Source organism: Peromyscus californicus, unplaced genomic scaffold (genome assembly GCF_007827085.1).
Source record: "Peromyscus californicus insignis strain IS unplaced genomic scaffold, ASM782708v3 Scaffold_7__1_contigs__length_154581171, whole genome shotgun sequence".
Lineage (NCBI taxonomy): Eukaryota > Metazoa > Chordata > Mammalia > Rodentia > Cricetidae > Peromyscus > Peromyscus californicus.
Window position 1 is genome coordinate 95,669,203 of NW_026294595.1, and position 27,190 is coordinate 95,696,392.

Here is a 27,190-nt window from a genome sequence, read left to right on the forward strand (position 1 = left end):
AAGCTAACACAATAAAAAAATTTTATGTATAGGGACTAAGGAGATGTCTCTGCAGTTAAGAGCACTGGCTGGTCTTCCAAGCACCCAGTTCCATTCCCAGCACCCATGACAGCTCACAACCATCTCTAACTCCAGCTCCAGGGGATCTGGCACCCTCTTCTGGCCTCCATGGGCACCAGGTGCACATGTGGTACACAGAGAGAGGTGTAAACAAACACCCACACATAGAAACCTTCATGAAGTCACTGGAGGAGAAACAAGAGAGACTTACTAATACTACAAGGGTTAAAGAGAAAAACCCAGGATGCAGAAATCAATAGAACAGACAACCTAGTTCCTTTAGGAGATAATTTGAAAAAGGAACAAAAAGGAGGAACATATGCCATGATTTAAAAAACAAACCAAGCTAAATGTGTATCTGATGTCATTTGTAGATTGGGGATCTTGATTCTAACAAGAAAATATTGCAAAGCAGGGAATGGAAACATTGAACACTTTACAGCACTAAGAACTCCTGTCTGTTTTCTAAAGGATGGTAACAGTATGGTTAATTGTAAAATAAGAATCCTTCTCTTTTAGAGTTAGCACGGAAATATTTACATAAAATGCTGTGACGCTGGAATCACCTTGACAATAGCCCACTGGTAGAAGGGGTACTCCAGGACTTTATAACCCATGAAGACAGGCCACTTACAGTAGGGTTGTCCACATTAGACTACTCTCTACTTTGTCTACACTTAGTTCCCCCACAGCCAAATGATGGAACACTAAGGTGGCATCAGGCACTGTGACCAGAGTCCAGTGTTTGACACAAACACTGAAATGCTTCACCTAAATGCAGAGGATGTACAATCGTTTACAAAACAAATCTTAAACAACTTTTTTTAAATATTTTTGTTCTTAATTTAATTTTACCATTTCATGTACATGGGTGTTTTGCCTTCATGTATATCTGGGTACCACATGCACACCTGGTGCTCAGAGAAGCCAGAAGAGGCATTCGGCCTCTGGGACTGGAGTTACAGACAGTTGTAAGCTGCCATGTGGGCTGGGAATCAAACCCAAGTCCTCTCCAAGAGAATGCAGTGCTCTTAACCACAGAGCCAAGTCTCCATTCCCTTTAAATGACTTCTTAGGATGAACCCAAAGATCAAATATTTTAACATATGGATTTCTTTTTTGTTTTTGTTTTTTGGGTTTTTTTTTGGTTTTTCGAGACAGGGCTTCTCTGTGTAGCTTTGCGCCTTCCCTGGATCTCACTCTGTAGCCCAGGCTGGCCTCGAACTCACAGAGATTCACCTGCCTCTGCCTCCCAAGTGCTGGGATTAAAGGCGTGCGCCACCCCCGCCCGGCTCACATAGGATTTCTTAAGTATAGATATTTACATCGAAAAGTGCCTCATGGTAACACCAACAACTTTCAACTTTTTCCATGACCCACCAACCTTCGCTAAGCTTCCTCTTCATCTCTCCTCCCTATGTTCTCCCCAAAAGTTCAGAAACCCACAGAGGGTCAAATGTAGTCAGCAGGCCCCTTATCTTTTTAAAAAACTTAAAATCCTCTTCAATTTTTTAAAGATTTGCAAGAGTAAGCTTGAATCCTTCTTTAAAGATTGTCTCAACACTCTCTCGTCCAGTCGGCTCCCCTCAGTGCCCGCCTGTGCTGACCTAAGAATCTCCACTTGTATGTCCACTGCTGCCTAGGGTTTTCATGCTGGGATGGCTCATGCCAGAAACTAATCAAACAGTCCTCTTCTCACAGCCACCAGATGGCAAAGCTTCGCCACCAATACCCATGGATCCCGGCATCCTTCACTGAAAGCACGGCAGCATTGGTGACAAAGCAAACCCAGCTCAACAGAGTAGTTAATTTGACAAGGAAAGGCAAAATGTCCTGAGGCCTTAGCGGAATACGGAGGACGGTGTGTCTGGCACCATCTCTTTTGGTCCTTTGTCTTCTCACCTCAGCCATCCACAGAAAAAGAAAAGGGCACTCACGTGAATGGTGGGAAAACCACCAGGTATTTTTAACATTAAGGACAGCAAAAGTTTTGTTAGTCATAAAATTACTAGGAAAGCCTACAATATTCAATGCATTGCTGACTACTTTATGCTGGGTTTTGAGTGTTTTCGTGTGTTGCAAGTCATCTTCCTCTCTTTAGGCAGTACCTCTGTATTAAACTCCTCTAAATAACAACGAGCCCTGGTTACCTGGCAACAGGCTCAGCAACAGCAGCAGATCCATTTTCTCTCTCAGCAGTAGCGGGCTCTGGACAAAAACAAAAGCAACGAGAGAAAGGAAAGAGAAGCAGAATTCAGTCAGCACCGAGTCTAAAGCCTCTCTCTGCTGCACCGGCAACAAAAGGCCGACATAAAGAAAGCCAGCAATTAGCAGAAAGGACATGCTTCAGCAGCCCGAGTTCTTCTTATCTCTACTATTTAATTTTACTTCAAATTTCCTATAGAAAACATGTCTGCTTAACCAGAACTGCAATCTGTAATACCTGTAATGAAAATTAAACTACCTGAATTACAATTTACCTCCCCATACAAGAAATTTAAAATTCACATGAGATAATACAAAAGGAAACCTAAAAATATATTTTTTTAAAATGTTAGAATTTTTTTTGAGACAGCATCTCTCCTATGTAGACCAGGCTAGCCTCAAACTCACAGAGACCCACATGACTCTTGCTTTCCCAAGAGCTGGGATTAAAGGTATGTGTGTGCTAAAACTTTATTTAAAAAAGAAAACAAAACAAAACTTGAATAAACTACATGACAAGCCAAGTGTAGCATGATACACCCTTGTAATCTCAACATTTGGGAGACTCAAGCAGAAAGATCTCAAGTTCAAGGCCAGCATGAGCTATACAGTAATTCTAGGACAGCCTGGGCTACATAGTGAAACTCTTTCTCAAAATAAATAAATAATAATGAAGTGTATAGGAAAATATTTTAAGTTAGTGTATAAATTCAACAGTTCATTTTAGAAACATTCCCATGTAAAAGGCACCCAAAACCTTGCCAAGAGGCTTTAAGATCACTGGTTGCTCTGGCAGACAACCTAGGTTCAGTTCCCAACACTCCCATGGTGGCTCACAACCATCTGTAACTCCAGCCCCAGGGGATCTGATGGCCTCTTCTGACCTTCACAGGCTCCAGGCACATACATGGTGCACATGCATACATGCAGGCAAAATACTCATACACATAAGATAAGAACAAAGTAAGTTTAAAAATGTTTTTAAGGGCAGGTATCTGAAAGAGGACACTTTCCACAAAAGAGCCAGCAAGAAGAACACAGTATTTTCTTACTGGCGGTATTGTCAAAGGATTAAACTGGGCCCATTTCATTTGCAATTTATTCCAGTCTCAAAAAAAAAATAGCTTTTAAATCTTTTTTTGAAACATTCACAAAACACTCACGACTTAGCATGTGTTCAACAGTCTATCCAGTTGAATAGTCAGAGCCTTGTTCAGGAAACAAAGGTGGTTAGACCCAGGCCCCTGAGCTCAGGCAGCCTAGGGGTAAAATGCTTTGTCTCTATGAATCCAAGTTGCCCCATTTGTAACAGAAAAAAACAGAGCAACTTCACAAGCTGCTGTGAGGATGAAATGATGTCACTGTCTGTGACCGGGCCTGAGATTACCTTCCTAGTAACAAGCAAATAAAATGGGAGGCACTGTTACGAGTGTGACTGAGCCGCCTGCCTTGGAGCCCCATCTAGGTCTCCCAGATAGAATGTCAGTGCTAACATGTTCCCACCCATTCTCTCCCCTCTCCCCCTCCCACTTTCTCAGCTCAGAATGGCCGTGAGTTTGAAATCCTCCTGTTCCAGTATCCCAAACGCCAACATCAGCATCTCTCTCTTGATAAGCCCTTATTTAACCTCAAAGACAACAATAAAGGTGAAATCAAGTAATACTTTAATTCTCATTGACAGTCTAAGTTCAAATCCATATGCCCTGTGTGTTCTGTCTGGTCTAGAGAATGGTCTATGATAGTCAGGCCTTCAGTTTCAAATAAGTGAGTTTATTAAATATACAGCAAGAAAAATAAAAATAGTGAATAGCAGCAGATACAAAAACACCATCAAGCAGGTGCTGAAAACATCTCGCAGAAATCAGCTGGGGCCGTCCTGTTGAGGCAGCTAGCTAAGGGTCCCCTGAGTGCTCAGGACAGAGCACCGCCTTCTCTCATGAAGAGCCTGCCTCTTCTCTTTCCCACTGCGGGCACTTTTATACCCTGGGGTGAGCAATGGCGCACTCACCTCCTAGCTATTCCGAAGGCTACAATGTTTATAATACCTTAGCTGCTTGCTCTCTGCCTTCCTCCCTGTTACATGCTTAGGGTACCAGCTGCCCTAGGACAGGGGTTTGGGAAGACATGACATAAGCAGGTTTGGATCTGCACTGGGGGAGGAGTGACTCTGCTTCCAGAACCAGCTTCCCAGTGAGCTCAAACAGTATGTGACAATTTCCTAAGACAAAGTACAATACACCCGGAGAAACAAAACAGAATTAGTTTTACAACAGAATGCCAACATCAAATTCCAGGCCACCCTATCTGTGTGACTGTGAAACTGATAATGCTCAATGTTACTGTTTCCTCACCTGCAAAATAAGAGCAATAATGGGACCCATTTCCTATGTATGAGATTTAACAGGTGTACTTGTATGCCCGGTGTATACACGGCTCAGAATCACTAGCTAAAATTGGTCTCACGAAGGCCCCCTTACACAGTCCAAATCTACTAGGTCTTTGAACCACCCTTCCCAACTCCTTCAGCGCCTATGTCTTAATTAACCCATCCCTTCATCTTTAACTACCCCTCACTTTTTGTTGTTATTGCTACTGTTTTTTGAGACAGGGTTTCTCTGTGTAGCCCTGGCTGTCCTGGAACTCATTCTGTAGACCAATCAGGCTGGTGGAATTCAGAGATCCATCTGCCTCTGCCTCCTGAGTGCTGGAGTTAAAGGCATGCGCCACCACTGCCCGGCTTCTATCCCTCACTTTGAAAAAGCAATTTAACAGGGAATGGAGAAATGGCTCAGAGGTTAAGAGCACACTGGCTGTTCTTCCAGAGGTCCTGAGTTCAATTCCCAGCAACCACATGGTGGCTCACAACCATCCATAATGAGATCTGATGCCCTCTGCTGGCCTGCAGGCATACATGCAGGCAGAACACTGTATACATAATAAATAAATGAATCTTTTTTAAAAAAGGGCAATTTAACTACATTTTTATGTCTTCATGTCACAGTGTGAGTGTGGAGGTCAGAGGACAACTCTGAAGTCAGTTCTCTTCCACATGGGTCCCAGGCTGGGACTCAGGTTGTCAGGGTTGGTGACACGTGTCTTTATCTGCAACCATCTCCCTGTTTTAGAGCCTCCCTTTCAGTCTATAAACTTGCCCAGGCCTCTCCAGCCTAAAAGTATCCAATCTTTCATCAACCCTTCCTTTTCTCTGGCTTCTCATAATTTCTTCTCCTTCCCACACAAACTTTTCAACAGCGGGGTCTGTTTGCTGTCTCCACTTGGCCGCACTCCTCCTCAGTTACTTACCCCAGTATGGCTCCCATCCCCCGACTACACGGATACAAATTGGCACACTCCAACTTCCCTGGTTTGTTCTCCGATGATGATTTGTTAACTGTTAGCAGCCCACAGATGAAACATTAATCAGCACTATACTCTCTGAAGCAGGCAATGGTCAGGGCCACTGGGGGGGCCACGATTACTCATCTGTGGTGTAGACATCTCGTCTCTCTGTGCACAGGCTGGAGTCCAGCCTGTGTTCACTAAGCTCATCCTTGTGCTGTTTCAGGGCTGCAGTCGTCTTTACTTTCTCAGTTTGCAGGACTCCCAGGCACCAGCCATATCCCTAAACTAACATATCCCACTGGACCTCGGCTCTATCACCTGACACTGTCATTTTCCTGGAACACTTCTCCACAGTCTTCCACAGCTTAATCCTACTTTCCAAGTTCCCTTTCTGTTTCTTTACAAACTCTTCTATAAGAATTATTTCGGCCGGGTGGCAGCGGCGCACACCTTTAATCCCAGCCCTCAGGAGGCAGAGCCAGACAGATCTCTGTGAGTTCGAAGCCAGTCTGGTCTACAGAGTGAGATCTAGGACAGGCACCAAAAAATACATGGAGAAACCCTGTCTCGAAAAACAAAAAAATAAAAATAACAACCAAAAAATATATATATATTATTTCAGGGAGGCGGGGCTGAAGAGTTTCAGCAATTAAGAGCACTTGCTCTTTCAGAGGACCCAGGTTTGATTCCCAGCACCCACATGGCAGCTCACAACCATCTGTAATACAAGTCCCAGGGGATCTGACACCCTCTTTACTCTAACCACACTAAACAACTTGCATGTCATTGGAAAAGTGTCAACATAAATGTATAATGTAAATCCACAATCCTACACTCTCTGCTCTCTTCTGGACTCTTATTTAAATTAATTATGTATATGGGGATGAGATATGTGAGTACAGGGGTCGCAGAGGCCAGAGTGTCATATCCCCATGGATCTGGAATTAGAGGTGTCTGTGAGCCCCCAGTGTGGGTGCTGGGAAGAGAACTTGGGCCCTCTGCAAAAGCAGTAATGCTTTTAACCACTGAGCCACTTCTGAAGCCCTCAACTCTTCCTGAATGTGAAAAACCATTACTCACTACTAGAGAGGTACAAGCAACGAACACTATAAAATAATAGAATACCTCATCTTCAGTAACGTGACAGGGACTCGCCAAAAGCCAAAGATGAAATCTGAGAATAAACCTTTACAAATACATTTACAATGATAGAAGTATCCATCATTAGAAAGAGAAGATAGGCCGGGCGGTGGTGGCACACGCCTTTAATCCCAGCACTCGGGAGGCAGAGCCAGGCGGATCTCTGTGAGTTCGAGGCCAGCCTGGGCTACCAAGTGAGTACCAGGACAGGCGCAAAGCTACACAGAGAAATCCTGTCTCGAAAAACCAAAAAAAAAAAAAAAGAAAGAAAGAAAGAGAAGATAATTAGTACTTCCTAGATAACCTGGAGTAACTAATCACGCAATAATAACATAAAATAAAACTTACTTTCCAGGCTAAACTGCAAAGACTCTTCACTGGCCTCTGTCTCAGGACTAACCAATTTCATTTTCAGACACAGTTTTCCGTCCATTTCTGGGGCAGACTCAGAATCTCCTTTTTCACTCCCAAGTAGAGGATCATTGATCTCCACCATACTTTCAGACATGACATCACTGGTTGCTATGGTGCTTTCTGGATAGTTGCTAATCCCTGAAAGAAGGGGGGCAGGGAGGAAGAAAGAAAGAACACTAAAATACAAACATGAATACCAGCAATTTGAAAGGATCAATTTGCCTGGCTCCACCACTCTGCAGGATTAAAGAGGGTCCCTAGGATAGATCCTGTTACATTATTGACAACTACCAACTAGTATTGACACCTGTTCTTAAGAGGAGCAACAGGATTCAGTTCCACTTCTGCATCTGGACAAAGGATGCTGCATGAGCCCTCAGCCAACCCACATCTGCCAGCATCAGGCATAGGTAGCAGGACACTCCAGGCGGCATGACTGTTACCTCCCAGCACTGACTAGAGAAAACAGATAGGTTAATGTAGACATCTACCTGCTGCTCCAAGGACAGAGGATCTAAGTTTTCTTGCCCTATCAAGCAGCAGACTGATCAGCCAGCGACTGAGCACAGCACTTCTCCATACTTCCTGTCTCTTCCTTGTATAACAGTTCCTTATCCCAGCTTAGCTCTCCAGTTCTACCAGTGACAGGACAAGCTTTACACTCTTCCCCTCCTTCCCTCGACCCTCTCTGTCCTCTTAGCAGCTCTCATCTCCTGGCAGTAAAATCACACCCTGCTTTCCAAACCAAACATCGGTCTTTTCTCAGTCAGGCCCACTCCTCAGACCTAAAAGTATCACTTGCATAAAGAATGGTATCTTAGAAGGTCTTTAAGTAGCTTTTATTTTAATGCCTTAAGTATCTTTTTTATAAATCACTCACCAATAGGAGTACTATGTCTGTTGGGATCCAATTTTAGGTGCCCAATATAAGGTGGGGTTGCGCCAGTCAATGGTGGGATAATATCACCTTCTTTAGGCAAAGTGAAATGAAATGGGGTTTCTGAAATAAACAAACAAAAATGAAAACACAATAATGAAAAAAAAACCACACCAAAGTGTACATTACACAAAAATGAGAAACTACAGGAAAACACTTCAGTTCTTCTTTTCCCAAATTCTTATTCCTATCACCTTCACCAGCCATCCAAACCAACTCCCTGCTGCTAGAAAAACAGCGTTCTACAGCCATCAACAGCCCTGCCAAGACAGCACCAGAGGACAGGCAAAAAAACGAACTGGCCTGAGCAACACTGGGTCATCATCTACTTCCAAAACACTGTAGCCAGACAACTTAGCAACGCAGATCTGGATACTTTTGAGTCTAGACAGTATAATTTATAATTTGGTAAATGCAACCCAGGAAGTTCCTTTCTTAGCTCTGCATTCTACAGGACTTCCAAAGCAAAATGTGATGTTAGTCTGCTCTGAAAAGTGACAAAGGACCTCATGGGCCAAAAAAGGCTTTAAATTAGTCATTGGTTCTAACAATCAAATCTGAGGCTTTCCTTCAACTGTTCTGAACAGCACTCACTCTAAATGCTAAAAACAGAGTGATAATATTCAAAACTCACTTTCTGCATCATAGTAAATCCCATAAGAAGCATCCCTGTGCATATTTAGTTGGTCGCTATTAAATCATTACAAACACTAAAAACTTTGGCCGGGTGTGGCAGCACACACCTTCACTCCCAGCACTCAAAGGCAGAGGCAGGCAGGCAGACAGATGTCACTCAAACTTAACAATAAGTGTCTTACTGTGGAAACTGTTTCTTGGTGCAAGATTCCTTTGCACAATACTAGGTACAACTTACTAAAAATAATTTAAGACCATCTCATCTCATCAACATAACAGAGACTTGAAGTGTTTTCAGGCCCTGGGGCAGCAGTACCACTACCTGCCTATCAGGCCTTCAGTGCCTCAGCCCTGGGCAGTACAGCCTAGCAGTCCATCATTTTCTCTACCAAAGCAGCCCTCTTCCCCACCTCCAGTTCTTCGAACAGTGTAACCAGAGAGAAACTGGATTAACATGCTTTCAACAAACTGGCTTCTGGTCAAAATCCTTTGAGGTTTTCAACACAAGGAAAATTCCTACCTCTTCGGGCTAGAGAGACAGTTCAAGCAGTCAAGAGCACCTTGCAGAGGACCCACATTTGGTTCCCAGAACCACCATAGCAGCGCACAACCATCCATAACTCCAGCTGCAAGGGCTCTGACGCCCTCTTTGTCTTCTGTGGGCACCAAGCATGCACATGGTACACATACATACATGCAGGCAAAACACTCATACATACAAAATAAGTCTAAAATATTTTTAAGTCCTAACTCTTCAGTCAGCACACAGTTAACTGGGAGCAGCCAGGTCTCCAGTCTTTCTTAATTATTCAGGCTCAATCCTCCAAATGCCTTTCCATTTGTCTGCACTTAGCCAGCCATCTCAAAATCGCCGTTAACAGTTAGACTACCACCAAATTCTGCAAAATCATGTCATATTTTATCCTTTTAAGTTCACTGGAACTTTCCACATTTCAGTTCTCTCCTGTTCTGCCCATTATTTATCAAATCTTTTCTCCGTCACCAGATTGTCACAGGCTACCCCACTGCTGTCAGCAGATCAGCAAGACACACAGAGGCCAAGGACAGCAGCCGTCAAAGCACCTGTGCAGCGCGTGTGGACTATTTCCAAGGTCACAGGACCCACCACTTCAAAGCGACACTCAAAACTCTTTATAGCTGGGGGCCGATAGGGTCTCCCCGGGTAGTCCCAATGGGCTTGTCATTCAGTATGCAAATCAGGACGACCTTCGACATACATCATTCCTCCTGTCACCGCTCCCCAAGTGCTAGACAGACATGAGTCACCACGTTCACCCTAAAAAACTTCTCCAGTGGGAACTGGTTTACTTTTCGTTATTTTCTTGAGAATCTCATAAATGATAGAAACAGAGATAGTTTATTAAAGAAGGAAAAAATCAACCCCAAGAATGGGAGAGTGCCAGTGAGTCTGGACAGGCCTGAAACTCAAAAGCCCTGACCTTTAAAGATTCAACACAAGGAAGGTCTCCCCCAACTGGACGATGCTGTAAAGCAGCTAATGTCTTCACATGTGATTAAAAGAACTGCTCACGTCTTACAACTGATGGAAGAAAGCCATCTAACTAAAAACATAAGGTGAAGTATAGCAGGGCATGCCTGTTATCCCAGCACTCAGGAAGCTTAGGTATGAGGATTGCCCTAAGTTTGAGGCTAGCCTGGATTACAGAGTAAGTACTGGGCCAGCCAGGGCTAAAATAATACGACTCTGTGTCAAATAGAAAAAGAAATTTCTATACTGTGATGCTGTGCATTAATAATCTATGAGTTAGACCAAAAAAAAAAAAAAAAAAAAGGCCAGCCTGGTCTACAGAGCGAGTTCCAGGACAATCACGACTGTTACACAGAGAAACCCCTGTCTCAAAAAACAAAAACAGAAAACAAAAACAAACAAACAAACAAACAATCTATGAGTTGGTTTGTGACATAACTGCCAGGTAGGATAACATTCCATCAAGCAAACCAACAAAGGTTACAGCTACATCTTAAAAACAGACCCAGTGTCTCTGGTCCTTAGTAACCTATGAATGTAACCACCGTAGCTTTTTACACATCAGCTATCTGTTAACGGGAATCTGTTAACGCAGCTGGAGCTTTCAAATACCGCCTTGTCAGAGCTCTCCTCCACAGACAGTTGTGTGGAAGGGCTGCCACCCTGCCAACAGTGACCCGCGACTGTAAGAGGAGGGACTCAGACTGGTGGCCTCTCCCTGCCCTTACCTACTCTCTCCCATCTACCCCTCCTTTCAGTCCCAATCTCCCTTTCCTTGAACAACTTGAGTGTTTTTTCATACTTTATCACATATTTTTTTTTAAATCACTAAAACTGTTAAGGCTGAGGTGTAGCTCAGCAGGTCAAGGCGAAGCCACCTCCGTTCCCAACACCACCTAAACTCTTCTTGATGCATACAAACAGTGTCAGAACATGGAAGTGGAGACAGGGGATCAAAAGTTCAGTGTCACCTCAGCTACACAGGAGTCCAAGGCCAGCCTAGGCTATAAGAGACCTTGTTTTTAAAAACAACAAAAGGTCTACAAGCCGGGTGGGCAGAGCTGTGACTGAAGTCAACAGCACAGCTGCTTTGGGGTTACAGAGACCCTGTCACAAAAAAAGACAAACAGAAGGAAACACAACAAAGGAGGCAAAGAGAAAATATCTAAAGGAAAAAAATAAGTGTCCTAGTTTTGGTAAGAAATCTGACGAATTTAGTTTGGGCCAGCCTGGTATACATAGTGAGCTCCAGGACAGCCAGAGCTATAGAGTAAGACCCTGTCTCAAAAAGAAAAGAAAACGAAACAGAAAAAGCGAGATCCAGGACAGGACTCAATTGTTTATTTCATTGTGTGTTTTGTAGTACCAGACACTGAACCTTCGTGCCTTAGATACACTGGTCAAGTACTCCAACATTATGCTCCATCCCCAGCCCCAACTCATCCACTTATACCTTTTATTCTGTTTGCTTGCTTGTTTATTTATTTATTTTTGAATTAATGTCTCACATAGCCCAGGATAGCTCACTTACTCGCTGGCTTGATTACAATTTAACATTTCATTTGTTTTTGTGCATATATTGGGGGAAGAGGTGCCTCGAATGTGCCATGGCACATATATGGAGGGCAAGAGCAACTTACAGGAAATTGGTTGTCTCCTTTTATCGTGTGGGTCCCCAGAATGGAACTCAGATCACCAGGCTTGGAATGCAGGCACCTTTACCCACTAAACCATCTTACCAGCCCATTATTTATTTAATTTTTGAGACAGAATCTCATGAAGTCCAGGCTAGCCTCAAACTGCCGCTGCAGCCAAGTATGACCTTGGCCTTCGGATCTCCTGTCTCCACCTCCTAGGTGCTGGGATTACAGATATAGCCACCACACCAAAGTGAACCCAGAGCTTCATGTTGGGCAGGCTCTATCAATAAGCTACATTATCAGCCCTCATTCTGTCTTTTGAAACTGAAGAATCATTAACTTTTCACATTCCTCTTTAGTTAATCCTCCTAAGTTTTAGCAATTAAATAACTGTATTCTATGTTACTGTTTGTTTTGCAAAATGGGGATCAAACTAAGGCCTTAGAAAATCAAGGCAATTAGCCGGGCGGTGGTGGCGCACGCCTGTAATCCCAGCACTTGGGAGGCAGAGGCAGGCGGATCTCTGTGAGTTCGAGGCCAGCCTGGTCTCCAAAGCGTGTTCCAGGAAAGACACAAAGCTACACAGAGAAACCCTGTCTCGAAAAACTAAAAAAAGAAAAAAGAAAATCAAGGCAAGCTCCCTACCAATGAGCTACACACCTCCAGCTATATTTTATGGATTTTTTGTTTTGTTTGTTTGTTTGTTTTGGTTTTTCAAGACAGGGTTTCTCTGTGTAGCTTTGGAGCCTATCCTGGAACTCGCTTTGTAGACCAGAGCTCTGCCTGCCTCTGCCTTCTGAGTGCTGGGATTAAAGGCATGCGCCACCACCACCCAGCATAAGCTATATTTTAAACATATAATAGTTCTGTTTCTTTTGCATCCAAACCTATTATTCTTCATGTTCTAATTTTCTTTTTCTAAATATTTGTTTTTATTTCCCGTCCCCAGTCATAGATGCAGACTCCAGCTGCTCTGAGGGTGACGGGCTATGTCACTGCTTCTTCTGAGCTGGATAATGGACTGTCTTAGTCCCAGAGGCTTTTTCTTTGTCTTTCTTAATAATGTACTTATTTTTATTTTATGTAATTGGTGTTTTGCCTGCATGTATGTCTGTCTGAGGATGTCAGATCTTGGGAGTTACAGACAGTTGTGAGCTGCCATGTGGGTGCTGGGAATTGAACCCTGGTCCTCTGGGAGAGCAGTACTCTCAACCTCTGAGCCATCTCTCCAGCCCCCCCATAGGCTTTTTCATACATGGTCTATGACATAAACAAATCAGGCCTATCCTTAACTACAACGCCTCAATCTTTGTGTGTGTGTGTGTGTGTGTGTGTGTGTGTGTGTGTGTGTGTGTGTATGGCTGTTGTGCCTCATACATGTCTGTGCACCATGTGTGGGGTCTGGTGTCTGCAGAGGCCAGAAAAGGGCATCAGATCCCCTAAAGCTAGAGTTACAGGGGTTTGTAGGTGTGGGAAACCAAATTCTGGTCCTCTGGAAGAACAGTAAGCATCCTCAACCACTGAGCCATGTCTCCAGTTCTAACTTTTCGTTTCTTAAGCTTTCAGAAATACAGTTTTCCAACCATTATTTTCATCGCTTTTTCCTGTTAATAAATTGCTGCATAGATGTGCGACAAATACATACATGCAGGCAAAACACCCACACACGTAAAACCGTCTTTTCAAGACAACTAGATGGTTTTTCTTTCCTTTGCCTTCCCTCCCCACCCCCTCCAGTGCCAGATACTGAATTCAAGGCTCACCACCAAGCTCCATCCAACCCTAAAGGAGAATCACCTCCTAAGAAGAAAAGGAGGAGCTCACTCACTCTCAGGATGCCTCCCTGCTGCAGGGGCAGTCCCTACTTCTCCACCAAATGGAGGAGGGCGCCAGGGAAAAGGACGAGGACGGAAGGAGAAGGGACTGCTGGGGAGGGAAAGAGGAAGTCAAGGGAAGGGAGGGAGACGAGGAGCTAAGGGAAAAGGGAAGGAGGGGAGTGGAAGGGAACGGGATGGGTTAGGAGAGGAAGGAAGGGGGCTGGAGGGAGAGGCAAGGAAGAGAGAAACAATAATTTTCCAGCATTTCAATAATCCAGACTAACATTAGTAAAATAAATTTTAATACAGCAGTGTCTATGACAAAAAATAATTCATCCTGGCAACTAACTGCATAAGCTGTTATAGTACTCAGAAGAATAGTATCCAAGAATACTATTGCCATAACAACTAATATTTCAGTATCTTGGAATAATCTTTTACATACGACTATAAAAAGTAATTAAAAGGTATTCCTAGCAGGCAGGGTGGCAGACAGCCATGGAGACAGGAAAACAGAACATTCGAAGGCATGGTACTATAAACCTTGTCAAAAGCCCGTGACTAGGGAGATGGCAGCCACAGCTGGGGACCTGTTATGTTAGCGGCCAAGCTGTCAACAGGTATATGTTGCTCTCAACTGTGGTCAGAAAAGCTACTTTTTGCAATGGGCAACAGATACGGCAGTCTCCTGTCTAGTCCAAGTCACAGGTAGAAGGGAGCGTGAGTGTTCAGCTGGGATGAATCATCTCCATCAACCTCCCCAATCCAAGGCTCTGCAGCAGGACAGGCGGAAGGAATGTAAAAGCTGGGGGATGAGGGGAGAGCTGTGAAATGCTGACCTCTGGACACGGCGTGGCTGTTACACATATCAACTCGTGGCACTTGCGGTTACCTGCACTGGACCTACACAAGATGAAGCCAATCAAAATCCCCACACAAATGGGGAAGAGACTATTAGCAGTTGATGGTTGCTGAGGAGGGCTCTCCTGTGCGGATATAGCCACAGGTAGGTTACACATGCTCCACTGGATGCCTCACAGCTTTGCACACACGGGTAGCACTGATTGGACTGGGGGAGGGGAGGTTAGTAACATACCAATAAAAGAAGGACACGAAGTTGGGAGAGTAATGGGGTCGGGAGCACCAGGAGACATTTGGAGGAAGGTAATGGTAGATGCATAAAATCAAAATACATTGTATAAATCTATGAAATTTCCAAATAATAAATTTGAAATATTGTTTTAAAATAAAATTGTTAAATATCTGGAAAAAGAAAATGTGAGGCTAGTCTGAACTGTAACAATGAAACCTTGAACCAAAAAAGACAAAGATAAATAGGTAGACAGACAGAGACAGAGACAGACAGATGGATAAGACAGATAGAAAAAGAAGGCCAGGTGGTGGTGGCACACACCATTAATCCCAGCATTCAGGAGGCAGAGGCAGGTGGATCTCTGTGAGTTCGAGGCCAGCCTGGTCTACAGAGTGAGTTCCAGGACAGGAACCAAAACTACACAGAGAAACCCTGTCTCAAAAAATCAAAATCAAAAACATAAAAACAAAAAAAAAAAAAAAAAAAGGAATCATTGTACTTGTGTAACCACACAAATACGTTAGCTATGGAAGTACAGCTCACTGGTGGCACCTGTGTAGCTCACATGAGGCTAACCATGGGGTGGCAGGGGAGTCTCAAGGGCAGGACCTAAGTAGAAAAAAATAAACTGGTACAATTCCTAATTGAACACATTGACTACTCCTGAATTACGGTGCTGATAAATCTCAAATGCTCTCTGGTCACACAAATAATTACCACTATGAAATGAAACTACAACCACCAATCTCAAAATTTCCCAAGTATTATCCCCTCAGACTAACGCTAACACAGTGTGTGGCAAGCTCTACCACCTTCCCTTCCACGTGGGAACCTGGCTGGATAGCTCAAAATGAATCTGCCATCACTCACCACTAGAACTTTCACAGAAACTTTGGGAGGCACAGGCAGGGGCCTTCACAAGCTGCTGGGACACTCCCTCTGACCCCAGCTGCTTGGCATCATCCACTTTCACATCTACGGTCACTGGGCTCTCTTTCTCCTGAAGCTGGGGCTGCTGCATCTCCTGGTCGGGTCTGAGAGGTTCGTCTCTCACTGAAGGCAAAGGAGGCTGTGGAGAGTCTTCCTCTACAGAGTCCTTTCCTGTGCTCTCTGCGTTCACATCTCGGTCACGCTCTTCCTTCTTTTCCTCCACAGCATTGACTGTGTTTTCAGCGTGAGGACCCATCTCTGGAGCCACGTCCTCCCAGGACTGGGAATCTGAGCATTTGTCCACTCCCTCCAAAGGTTCACAGGGAGCATCAGCTCCTGGCGAGGGCTCCTTCACATCAACGATAACAACACTGGAGTCCTCGGAAGTGGCTTCTTCCCAGGTTTCTGGCTCCTTATGCTCTAACTCCTGGTCAAGTACTGGCAGCTTCTGGGGGGAGTCAACACTAATCACACTGGTTTCAACTTCCATAGCTTCTGGGCATTCCTCCTTGGGGAGTTCCTTCTGAAGACACAATGCCTGGGACTGAGTTTCAGTCAGAGAAAGATGCAGTGGAATACTTTCCATCGTTTCTTCCTTGGGCTCCTCTCTGTGACTTCCACAGGGAGTCTCGGGGACTTCTTCTACCTCAGATCCCGAAAACCCCTCCTCTGGGTGTTGTTCTTTAATCTCCATAGCTTCCTCCTGATCCAAGACACTAGAAAGTGCCTCGGATCGAGCAGCTGGAGATGGAACTGCCTGACTTCCGGAATCACAAGTGAGATCAATGCAAACATCATCAGCAACAGTTTCTTCTCTGCCTTTACCCTCGGCGGCTACAACACCAAGGTCACCAAGGTCACCTCTGTTCTCTGTGTCACCCCCTTTTGTCTTGTCACCGTTCTGATTCATCTCTACTCGGTCATCTCGAGCTGGATTCATTGGGATAGTATCACTTTCAGCAGGAAGTTTAGAATTGGTAACTGGAGACAACGGTTCAGTATCCTCAATCTGTGTGTTTTCTCCATCTCCCTCAATCCTGGGAGAACCCACGCTCTCCTCCATCTTTGAGGACTGACTATAGTCACTTGTAGAAAGCATCAGTTTGCAAGACTCCCCTGTCAAGGAGAGCCCAAGGTCGGCAGTGAAATTCTTTGGTCCACTCTCTGAAGTCTTAGAACACTCAACCATCAAAGATGAGCTCTGCAGATCGTCGCCTTTCTTCCCATCATCTGGTCGCTCTTCCAAACTTGGTGATGGAATGAAAATGTCCTAAGGAAGGATAAAAAAGTCAAGCTATCAGTTGTCCATATCATGTTTCTTTTATATCTAACCTTTGGATTCACCTACATTTCTAAATCAATTATTCAAAAATTAAAGAACTCTAGCTAGGCTGTAATTCCAGAATGCCAAACCTCACGACCTGTCTTTCAACTATATGAGTCACTCTGTTCAGTGTCTTTCTTATACAAATCTCTGGCAAAAAAATAAGCATAGTCCAAAACAAAAACCTAAAAGTACAAGCTTATTAAACACAAGAATATTCAAATTTAACTTCACCATCAAGCTACCAAAATCATGTCATATATACTGGACCCTGATATGTTTACAGAACCATTTGCAACCTCACAAAGTAAGACTATGGATTCATTCCGCTTTACACGCCACTATGTACATTCATAAGGCAGGTGTTAAAAATGCAGATACAAGAGCATTAGTCAGCAGAGAAATGTGATTAAAACCACGATGAAATGCCACTATAGGCCACAAAAATGGCTAAGGTTCTAAAAACTCAAAACCAAGCACCGACAACTATGTGGAACAACTCTCAATCCTCAGGCAGTGCTGGGAAGAAAGGAAAACAGTAGCCACAGTAGTGCAGCTCCTCCTAAAGTTAAACATGCGCTTCCACATGACTCCCAGTTGCTGTGTGCGCTGCTGCTGCTGTTAGCTCAGCTGGAGAAGTGCTTACCTAACATACACAAAGTCGGCCCAACCTTTAATCCCAGCACTCCAGAAGCAGAGGCAGGAGAATCTCTGTGAGTTGTGAGATCTACATAGAAAGTGCCAGGACAGTTAGGACTACATAGAGAAGCCTTGTCTCTAAAAAATCCACCACCAACAACAAAAAATTCAAAACCTACACAAGCCCTAGGCACCATGGAACATGTCAGTAATCCCAGAGCTTGGGAGACAGAGGAGATCGGACTGCTGTAATTCTAGGTCAGCTTGATCTACATAGTGAGTTTCAGGCCATCCAGGGCTACAAAGGGGGATCCTTTCTTAATATGCACATGCACATACTAGGCTGAGGCATGCATCTTTAATCTCAGCACTTGGAAGGAAAAGACAAGTGGATCTCTATGGGTTCAAGGCCAGCCAAGTCTACATAGTGAGATCCAGGCCAGCCAAGACCACACAGTAACAATTTGTCTCAAACAAAAAAATATGGTGTGTGCGTGTGTGCATTCGCATATGCATTCGTACACAGCCTTCTTCCTAACACAAACATCATTATTTGAGAATCAATTCTCTCTTTCCATTACTGCTCCATTGTTCTGGTGACCAAACTCAGGCTCTCTGGCTTCTGTGGCAAATACCCACCAACCACCAAGCCAGCCTGATGCCCCAAGTTTCTGTTTTTCTTTTTTTTTCTTTGAAGGGGTGGGGGTAGGGTAAGGGTTAAAATAGGAACTCAGTGTAGCCCAGGCTGGCCTTGAATGCCTGCTCTTCCTGCCTCTACCACCCATGTGCTGTAATTATAGGCATGGGCCTCCATACTTTGCTTTAAATCAACCCATTTATTTATTCAGTTGGTTGTTTGGTTGGTTGGTTGGTTTTTCGAGACAGGGTTTCTCTGTGTAGCTTTGGATTTTATCCTGGAACTCACTTTGTAGACCAGGCTGGCCTCGAACTCACAGAGATCCGCCTGCCTGTGCCTCCTGAGTGCTGGGATTAAAGGCATTCGCCACTTCCACTACCACCAGGCTCAACATCCATTTTAGTTACTTCTGAAACCCTGATAAGCAATGGTAAAAGCATTTTTTAACATGCATAATTCTCAAGAAAAAGAACAAAGGACTACACACACACACACACACACACACACACTCTGAAAGAGTGGCAATCCACTTGGTAGACAAGTGAAAGGTAATTACGAGGCCAAATCAGAGAACTCCAAGAAGTTACCAGGGTAATACAAACACACCACACCCATTCCTCCTCCCAAAGGACTTACTTAGGACTTGGCAGTAGTATCAGATACTTCTAAAAGTGATGGTAAGGGTGCTGCTGGAGCAGGAGGAGGGCCGCCTGAGAAGTCTATTTCAGAAGCAGTTCAACTCCTATACCCTCTTTCCCTGCCCCGCCTCTACCCGAGAAAATACAACACAATGCCCTGCACTGGAGGACGGAGGCACAGGCATGGCGTCCCATCCTGAAGACAGACTGAGTGGAACCTCTCCCTGTGTCTCATCGCCCTCGCTCCAAACCTTCTTCCTCCAAAGGACAATAACAACCGGCCTTGACCCAGCAGACAGGGAATTAGACTTTTCTGGGGACTATAACTAAGCCAAGATGACCAGGATTCAAACACTAGGGCACTCCTGACGAAATGTCCCAGCAGATCACACTCAGTGAGGACCGCAACAGGAAGCCCAGCTATGGCCTCACAGTTACTAATCCAGAGTTCTGGTTTTTCACTCTTAAATCAGCAAATAGGAGAAAGCTCTTATTTAAAAGACAGCAAGGGACAGAGCTGGAGAGATAGCTCAGCAATTAAGAGCACTGACTGGTCTTCCAGAGGACCTGAGTTCAATTCCCAGCACCCACATGGCAGCTCATAAATGTCTGTAACTCCAGTTTCAAGGGATTTGACACCTTCATACAGATATATATGTAGTCAAAACAACAATGTAAATAAATCAAAAATAAATAAATAATGAATGAATGAATGAATAAGACAGCAACAGAGAGCAAGATGGCTCATTAGGCATGGTGGTCTGAATAGGAATGGCAGCCCCCATAGAGTCTACATTTAAATGCATAGTTGCCAAGGAGTGGCACTATTTGAAAGGATTAGAAGGTTTAGGAGGTGTAGCGTTGGAGGAAGTGTGTTACTGGGGGTGGAATTTCAGGTTTTAATGAGGTTTTAAAAGCCCATGCCAAGCCTGATCTCTCCCCCCCCACACCCTTCCTGCAGATCAGGATGCAGCACTTAGCTACTGCTCCAGTGCCTGCCTGCATGCTGCCATGCTCCCCATCATGGTGATAAATGACTACACCTCTGAAACTGTAAGCAAGCCCCCAATTAAATGTTTTCTGTAATAATAATAGCCATAGTCATAGTGTCTCTTCACAGCAACAGAACAGTGACTAAGATAGAAGGTAAAGGCACTTGCTTGTCAAGTCTATTGACTGAGTTTGGTTCCCAGACCCACAAGAGAGAACCAATACATTCAAATTGTCCTCTGACCTCCACACATGTACTAAGCCATACACGTGAGCGCGCGCGCGCGCGCGCACACACACACACACACACACACACACACACACAATATCAAATGAATTAAATGTAAAAGACACCAAAACCAAGTTGGAGACATAGTTGGAAGAGTTCATGTCTAGCAAGCACAAAGCTCTGGATTCCAGCCTTAGTATTAATACTACTACTCAACAAGCTGGGTGTTGATGGTGCACGCCTTTAATCCCAGCACTCGGGAGGCAGAGGCAGGTGGGTGTCTGAGTTGGAGGCCAGCCTGGCCTACATAGTGAGTTCCAGGACAGCCATAGCTACATAGTGAGACCCTGTCTCCAAACAAAAAACAAAGGAAACAACCACTCCACAAAACTGAGTGATAGAGCACTACCTGCAATCCACCACTCAGGAGACAGAGGCAGGAGGACCGGAAGTTACATAGTGAGTAGCTTGTGATACCACGTGACCCTACCTCAAAAAAAATGGGGGGAAGGACAGAATTGATCTTTGGTATAACCTACTGGTAAAGCACACGCGTTTCATTCACCAGGCCTAAGGTATGGTTCCCCAACAATAAACAAGCACAGCATGGTGACACATGCCTGTAATCCCAAAAGCTAGGAGACCAAGGTTGGAGGACAAGTCAGAGGCTAGCCTGGGTTACAAAGCAAGATTCTGTCTGAGTGAGAGTTGTCATTTGCACAGCATACTTGAGACTATGGGTTGAACTCCTTAGCAGCACTTAAATAAATACGTGATTAAAGCCTACTTAGAACAGTGACTCTTCTGGGAAAGAGAAAACTTTCAAAATAATTATTATCATTAAAGAGAAATACACACATGAAACAAGACAAAAATTATTCAGAGGAAAAAAGACTGCAAGAATTAAAAACAAAAGCAGAGAAATTAGTAACTCCGAGGATTAAAATAGATGACACCCAGCAATTGCACCCACAGTTTACATAAGAGAAACGAAACATTCTCACACAAGTCTGTGCATCAACCTTCATGGCAGCATGAATCACAGAGACAAAAGGAGAAACAACCCCAGTATTCATCAACTGAACTAAAGAGTAAATGTCTTATATACACAACAGTATCAGTCACAATAAAACGGACTGAAATTCTGCTCCATGCAGTAACATGGATGAACCCTGAAATCACCTGCCCTAGTTAGCTTCAGCTATCAACCTGACACAACCCAGACATCTGGGGGTGGGAAGTACAGACACTGGGACAAGAGAAAAGCCTGCAGGATTACAATAAACAAAAAACCAAAAAACAAAAACCAGGTCACAGGGCCCAAAGCAAGATCAGACTGGAAGGACCAGAAACACAAAATCAGGAGTGCAATGCCTTCAAAGTTGGCAAGGATCACCAATCAGCTATAATTCAATAGCCTACAAAATATAAAATAAATAAGAAGATGGAAAAAAGGCTCTAAGAAAATGTCCCCAACCAGCATGAGGAACTAGACCAGTGGTTCTCAACCTGTAATGGCCCCTTTGGGGGTCAAACCACCCTTTCACAGGGGTCCCATACCAGATATCCTGTATATCATATATTTACATTATGAGTCATAACAGTAACAAAATTACAGGGTTTTTTGTTTTTTGTTTTTTTTGGTTTTTTGAGACAGGATTTCTTTGTGTAGCCTTAGCTGCCCTGGAACTCACTCTATAGACCTGGCTGGTCTTGAACTCAGAGATCCACCTGCCTCTGCATCCCGAGTGCTGGGATTAAAGGCATGCACTACCACCCCAGCGCAAAATTACAATTATTAAGTAGCAACAAAAATAATGGTGTCTCTTCACAGCAATAGAAACCCTAAGACACTGTGCATCCTTAGGTTCAAATCCCTGAACCACAAAGTAAGGAGGAAAAGCTCTGTGAGTTCGAGGCTAGTCTGGTCTACAAAATGAGTTCCAAGACAGCCAGGAATGTTACACAGAGAAACTCTGTCTCAAAAAAAAAAAAAAAAAACCAAACAAAAAAAAGGAAGGAGGGGAAGCAAAGGTATCAGAAGGCAACCTTCCCTACAACACTCACGTGAGAGAACTCAGGCTGGGATGGGATGGGAAGTGAGCCTGGGGTGAAGACAGGCGTGCTCTGAGACACCGGTGTCGACGCTTGCGGGGACACAGCAGGCTGAGGTGGGAGCAGGGGCTTTTCTCTCTCCAATGCTTCGTCATCCTGAAGCTTCTGGAAAGTCTCCCCTCCTTCTTCAGGCATCCCTGACATACCCATGGTCTCATCTGCTTCCACACAGGGAAAATGAATTAAGAAATTATCATCACCAGTATCACTCATGCTCCAACACGAACAGTAATTGGTGCAGAAATTTCCATCCCTAAACACAGTGTCCTAATTTTCAACAAACTGACAGGATAGTAGGTTGTGTCCCACTACCTACCCGAGTGCACATGCACGCGTGTGCACTCACATGGAGCTCAGAGGACGACTTTCAGAACTTGGCTCCTTCCACTATGGGCTCCAGGGACAACACTCAGACTGGCAGGCTTTCCAGTCAGGCATTTTTAATCACCTCACCAGGCCACATCTATTTTTAGATACAGATTAAAATGGTGTTTCATCTGAGGATACCCACCCCACTCCTAAGAAATGAAAATTATATTGCCTTCTCTAAACCCTCCCAGATTGTCACAGCTCATTCTCACATCTTCTTTAGGAATAGCCAGATTAATTTTTTCATGTTTGCACATGTGGTATGCATGTGTATGAATGTCTACATGTGTGTGGGTGCAAGCACGTGTGCACATGTTGGGGGGTGTCTGTGGAGGCCCAAGGTGATGTCAAGAATCTTACTTGACTTCTCCTAGTGTTGATAAGCAGCTTTGCTCCATGGATCCCATCTACACCTGCTGGGGTCAGATTAACCAGTAGGCCACTGTGCTCTCCTCGCGCTTACACGGGTTCTAAAGATCCCACCAACTCCAGCAAGCACTCTGACTGGTGAGCCACCTCCCCAGCACTTAATGCCACCCAATTTAACGATTACATATTCTGCGCCAGGCCTGGAAAGGGAATGAATTTGTCCATCACTCCCAGTCAGTTATCTAATGTAGGAACTTCCTATAGCTGCAGGAAGTACAGCTAAGTACAGAGACTCACACCAGAACAAACACAGAGCTACCAACACCAATCAACCAACACTGACTTACCTCAGAATCCCAACACAAAGGGCTCAGGGGAAACACACAGAGAGAGCATAAAACACTGTTTCTGGGGCTGGGGAGATGACTCGGAAGTTAAGAGCACAGACTACTGTTCTCTGAAAGGACTTAGGTTCGATTCTCAGCACTCATACGGCAGCTCACAGCCATCTGTAACTCCAATTCCAGGGGATACAACACCCTATGCCTTAGAGGGTGCCAGGCATACAAGTGGTACACAAACATACATGCAAGCAAAACACCCATACACATAAAATAAAATCTAAAAACCACTGTTTCTGCATAATAATCTACCTATCTTAAGGCTACCCAGCCTAGCTAGCTGTTTAATTTGTCAGGCTTTTGACCCCTAACCTACAACGTGATCCTAACCACACCAGTTATAAACTACTTACTCTATCTAGTTTTCCCCAGTTAACACTCATGTTACCTACTACCTACAATCCAAATTCAGTGCCCACCCTGGCTGCTTGCTTGGCCTCACCCTCACATGCCAATCTGATGAGATTTTAGGGTCCAGTGATATAAACTTTGATTTAATAATCTATGATAGATGACAAAACAGATCTAAAAAGCATTTGAAACTCCACAAACACTGATGCACATATTAAGCAAATGTGTTAAATACAGCTGATGCAATGTTACATGGAAAAGAAAAAAGAAAATTGAATCAGATTATATAATTATATCAATTGCATAAAAATACTTTTTCGTATGTACAGAAAAAGTTCTGAAAAACACATCAAATACTAACTATAATTAAACTGGATTGTGGTCCCTCAGATGATTTTTTTTTTTATTTCCTTCACATTACTCTCCTATTATCTTTCCAAATTTTCTACAGTAGGTATTGATTATAAACATGAAGAAAAAGCATTTTTCATACAATCCTTTTTATATGTTCACATTACAGATAGAAGAAATTAAGAAATTAACTTAACAATCTGAGTAGGGTTTTTGTAGAATGAAATCTCACCATTTTACCTAAAGATGTCACCAATTACAAACTGCTAGAATGCTATTGGTCTCCCTTGGTACCTCCAAGTGAGAAAACAGACAAGCAGGGAAGGAAGTGAGGCTAAGCCTGCCCGTGTGGTACTTCTCAATACTCTCAGGACTCAGCAGCACAGACCTCAGGCTGTCACAGGAGAACACACGTCAGGTAAAAACAAAAATTTCAGAGGCGAGTGCCCGAGTTCAGATCCTAACCATATCACAAGTTATGAAATCTGGGATTCCATTTTCTCATGTGCAACACAGGGATAAATAAAAGTAACTACTAAAGATTTTTGTGCGGATTCTCTGGGGGGAAAAGACCCCCAGAAATATCTGAGCAAATGGAAAGCAGCTATGACAGCATCTGGCATAAACTAAGTGTTTAATAAGAATGTGAGTTATTACAGCCTTATCAGTGTGAATAAAAAAAGTGCCACGTATGTGTTACAAAGCTCAAATTCTACACTGGGGGTGGGGGTGGGGGTCGGGAGGGGGGAGTGAGAAGATCTCTACTTGAAGGGCAGCCTGGGCCACACAGCAAGACCTCTGTCTCAAATACAAAACAGAACAGAAAGAAAAGAAGAAATTGATAGAATAGAAGCTCTGTGGGTAGAGTGCTGGCCTACCATGCTCAAAGCCCAAGATCAGACCCCCAACGCCACCTAAATCAAGGCATAGTGGCACACATCTATAATTCCAACACTCAGGAGGTAAAAGCAGGGGGATTCAAACTTCAAGGGCATTCTCAGCTGCAGAGGGAATTTGAGGAGCTTGGGATACATGAGACCATCTCTGGGGGTGGAGGATACTAAGTCCTCAAAGGAGAAAGTAAGTTAACATTGTTACCACCTCCTTCAAGCCAGCCTTTGATTATTTTAATAAAAGCAAAAATAAAGAGCCCAAGAAACAACTGTTGGTTTTCTCTCACTAGAAACATATCAGCATGTTACTGGAAGGTACTAAGTAATTAATTAATAACCAATCCAGTACTTCCCCATACTTACTTACTTGGGTTCAACTTTAAAAACAAAAAAATTCTTACCAGAGCATTTTTGTCAAAAATAAAATAGTGGAAAAATCATAGAAGAACCTATGCTTTTAAAAGGCAAAGAGCTGAGACTGGTTTATCCTAGGCCATGGCCCGGAATGAGGAGGAGTCTCAGGAGCAGAGCTGCGAAGCGCAAAGCAGCGTGCACAGCGTGCATTTGGTGAGGCAGGAGAGCGCTGCCCCCCTCCCTCTCCTGGGCTGAGATGAACAGACACATCAAGACAGCTCACCTTTTCTCCCTCCTTGCTCTGTGGGACTGCTAGGAACGATAAAAGGGGTAGGTCGGAAAGCGTCAGGGGAAGGAGCAACAAGATCTGAGGAATTCCTTTATGTAAAGAGAGAATCACAGGTTATTTGACTGCAGCCAAGGGTTTGACATTTGCTTTGACTTAACAAAAATACCCAACTCACACACTTAACAGCATATATACTCAATAGCATTTCTCCTGAACAGTACCTGAGACTCAGACATTCTCAAACACTGAGTGTTTTCAAGAGTAAGGGAAAAGGGAATGACTAGACACAAGGACATTGTGATTAAGAAACAGGACAACCAAAAGCTGAAAACTAACTCACAGATCTGAGACATCAAAATTTTTACTTCATTTTTACATAATATGAAGAATGTGCACATTTTTATTTAAAAACAAAAACAAGCACAAAAACAAAAAGCAAACCTTTGCCCTAACTACTGTTGAGTGGGACGACCTGTTCTCTCTGCTATACTGGCAAGTGACAGAAATGCTCGGAAATGGAGGAGCAAATGCTTGCCTCTGATGTACCGCATTCCTAAATGACAAGGAATTGCATTTCCTAGCCAAACCTTAAGCTACCACCATAAAGCCTCCAACGGAGATTACATGTATTACTTCGAACGGTTCACTAAGTTCTCACCCCAAAATTCCTAAGGCCTGGAGTCTAGCGTTTAGCTTTGAAAGGAATTCTGGTCTGAGAGGCATGCTGGCTCTCCAGGCCATTTCAGGCTTACTTACGTGGAAAGACTGTCCTGAACAAGGGGCCTCTGACCAGACAGCTGCAGGAGCTGCAGGGTGGTGGCGGGTGTAGGAACTGGAGAACACCCACCTTCCTCCCTTGAAGGAGTAGAACAACCATCAGAAGCTAGTGGGGGAGAAAAGTTAGAGTTGTATTTACTTCTCAGACTGACATCACGGAGTGGGGGACCCACTGAGTGCTGCAAAAACAGCAATACCCAGTCTGTTACACTTCATGGGGCAGAAGTCCTTTGGGGTAGTAGCACAACTCAATGGGACATCACCAGAATGCAAATCGTGAGTCAACAGTAACCCCACCCCACACCCTGTTTTTTTAATACAGAACTGGTTAAAAGAGCGCCTTGGTCCTTTCTAGCACATCTAAGCTTAGAGACGGTAATGGTTAGAAACACACTTCTGGGCATGTATGAAGTGCTCACCAGATATTCTATCAATCACAGTAATGAGAAAAATAATCCTGGAAATTGGTACCAAGAATTGGGACCCAGCCTGTCAGGGACCTAACTTGTGGATTCCAGGCCTTTGGAGGTGGTTTATATGAGAAATGTAGAAGAGTTTGCAGATGTAGAACACAGTAAGCTGAGCTCAGTGGCCATTCTAGGTTGAGAGTCTAAAAGACCAAAATGCAGCAAAAAGTGAAGACGAGAAACCTGGCTCTCAAACTTGTAGAGGGGACCAAGGACTCTACTGGGAACTGAGTCACCCGTGATATACTCTAGAGCTCAACTATGAGCCACCTG

At 44.0% G+C, this 27,190-nt stretch overlaps 1 protein-coding gene across 9 annotated transcripts in view; it reads right to left on the reverse strand.

The window, feature by feature from the left end:
* The window catches only part of Tp53bp1 (tumor protein p53 binding protein 1), a 90,191-nt gene that overhangs the window by 23,517 nt on the left and 39,484 nt on the right, over positions 1-27,190 (reverse strand). For 6 of the 9 annotated variants that reach the window (XM_052723199.1, XM_052723202.1, XM_052723204.1 and 3 more), the window contains 7 exons: positions 26,430-26,556; positions 25,668-25,762; positions 22,249-22,454; positions 15,665-16,994; positions 8,042-8,161; positions 7,096-7,299; positions 2,211-2,268 (listed from right to left, as the gene is read on the reverse strand). In XM_052723199.1, the coding sequence (XP_052579159.1) occupies positions 2,211-2,268; positions 7,096-7,299; positions 8,042-8,161; positions 15,665-16,994; positions 22,249-22,454; positions 25,668-25,762; positions 26,430-26,556 (2,140 nt within the window). The remainder of the gene's footprint in view (positions 1-2,210; positions 2,269-7,095; positions 7,300-8,041; positions 8,162-15,664; positions 16,995-22,248; positions 22,455-25,667; positions 25,763-26,429; positions 26,557-27,190) is intronic. The other 3 variants (XM_052723203.1, XM_052723205.1, XM_052723206.1) reach the window with 3 other exon arrangements.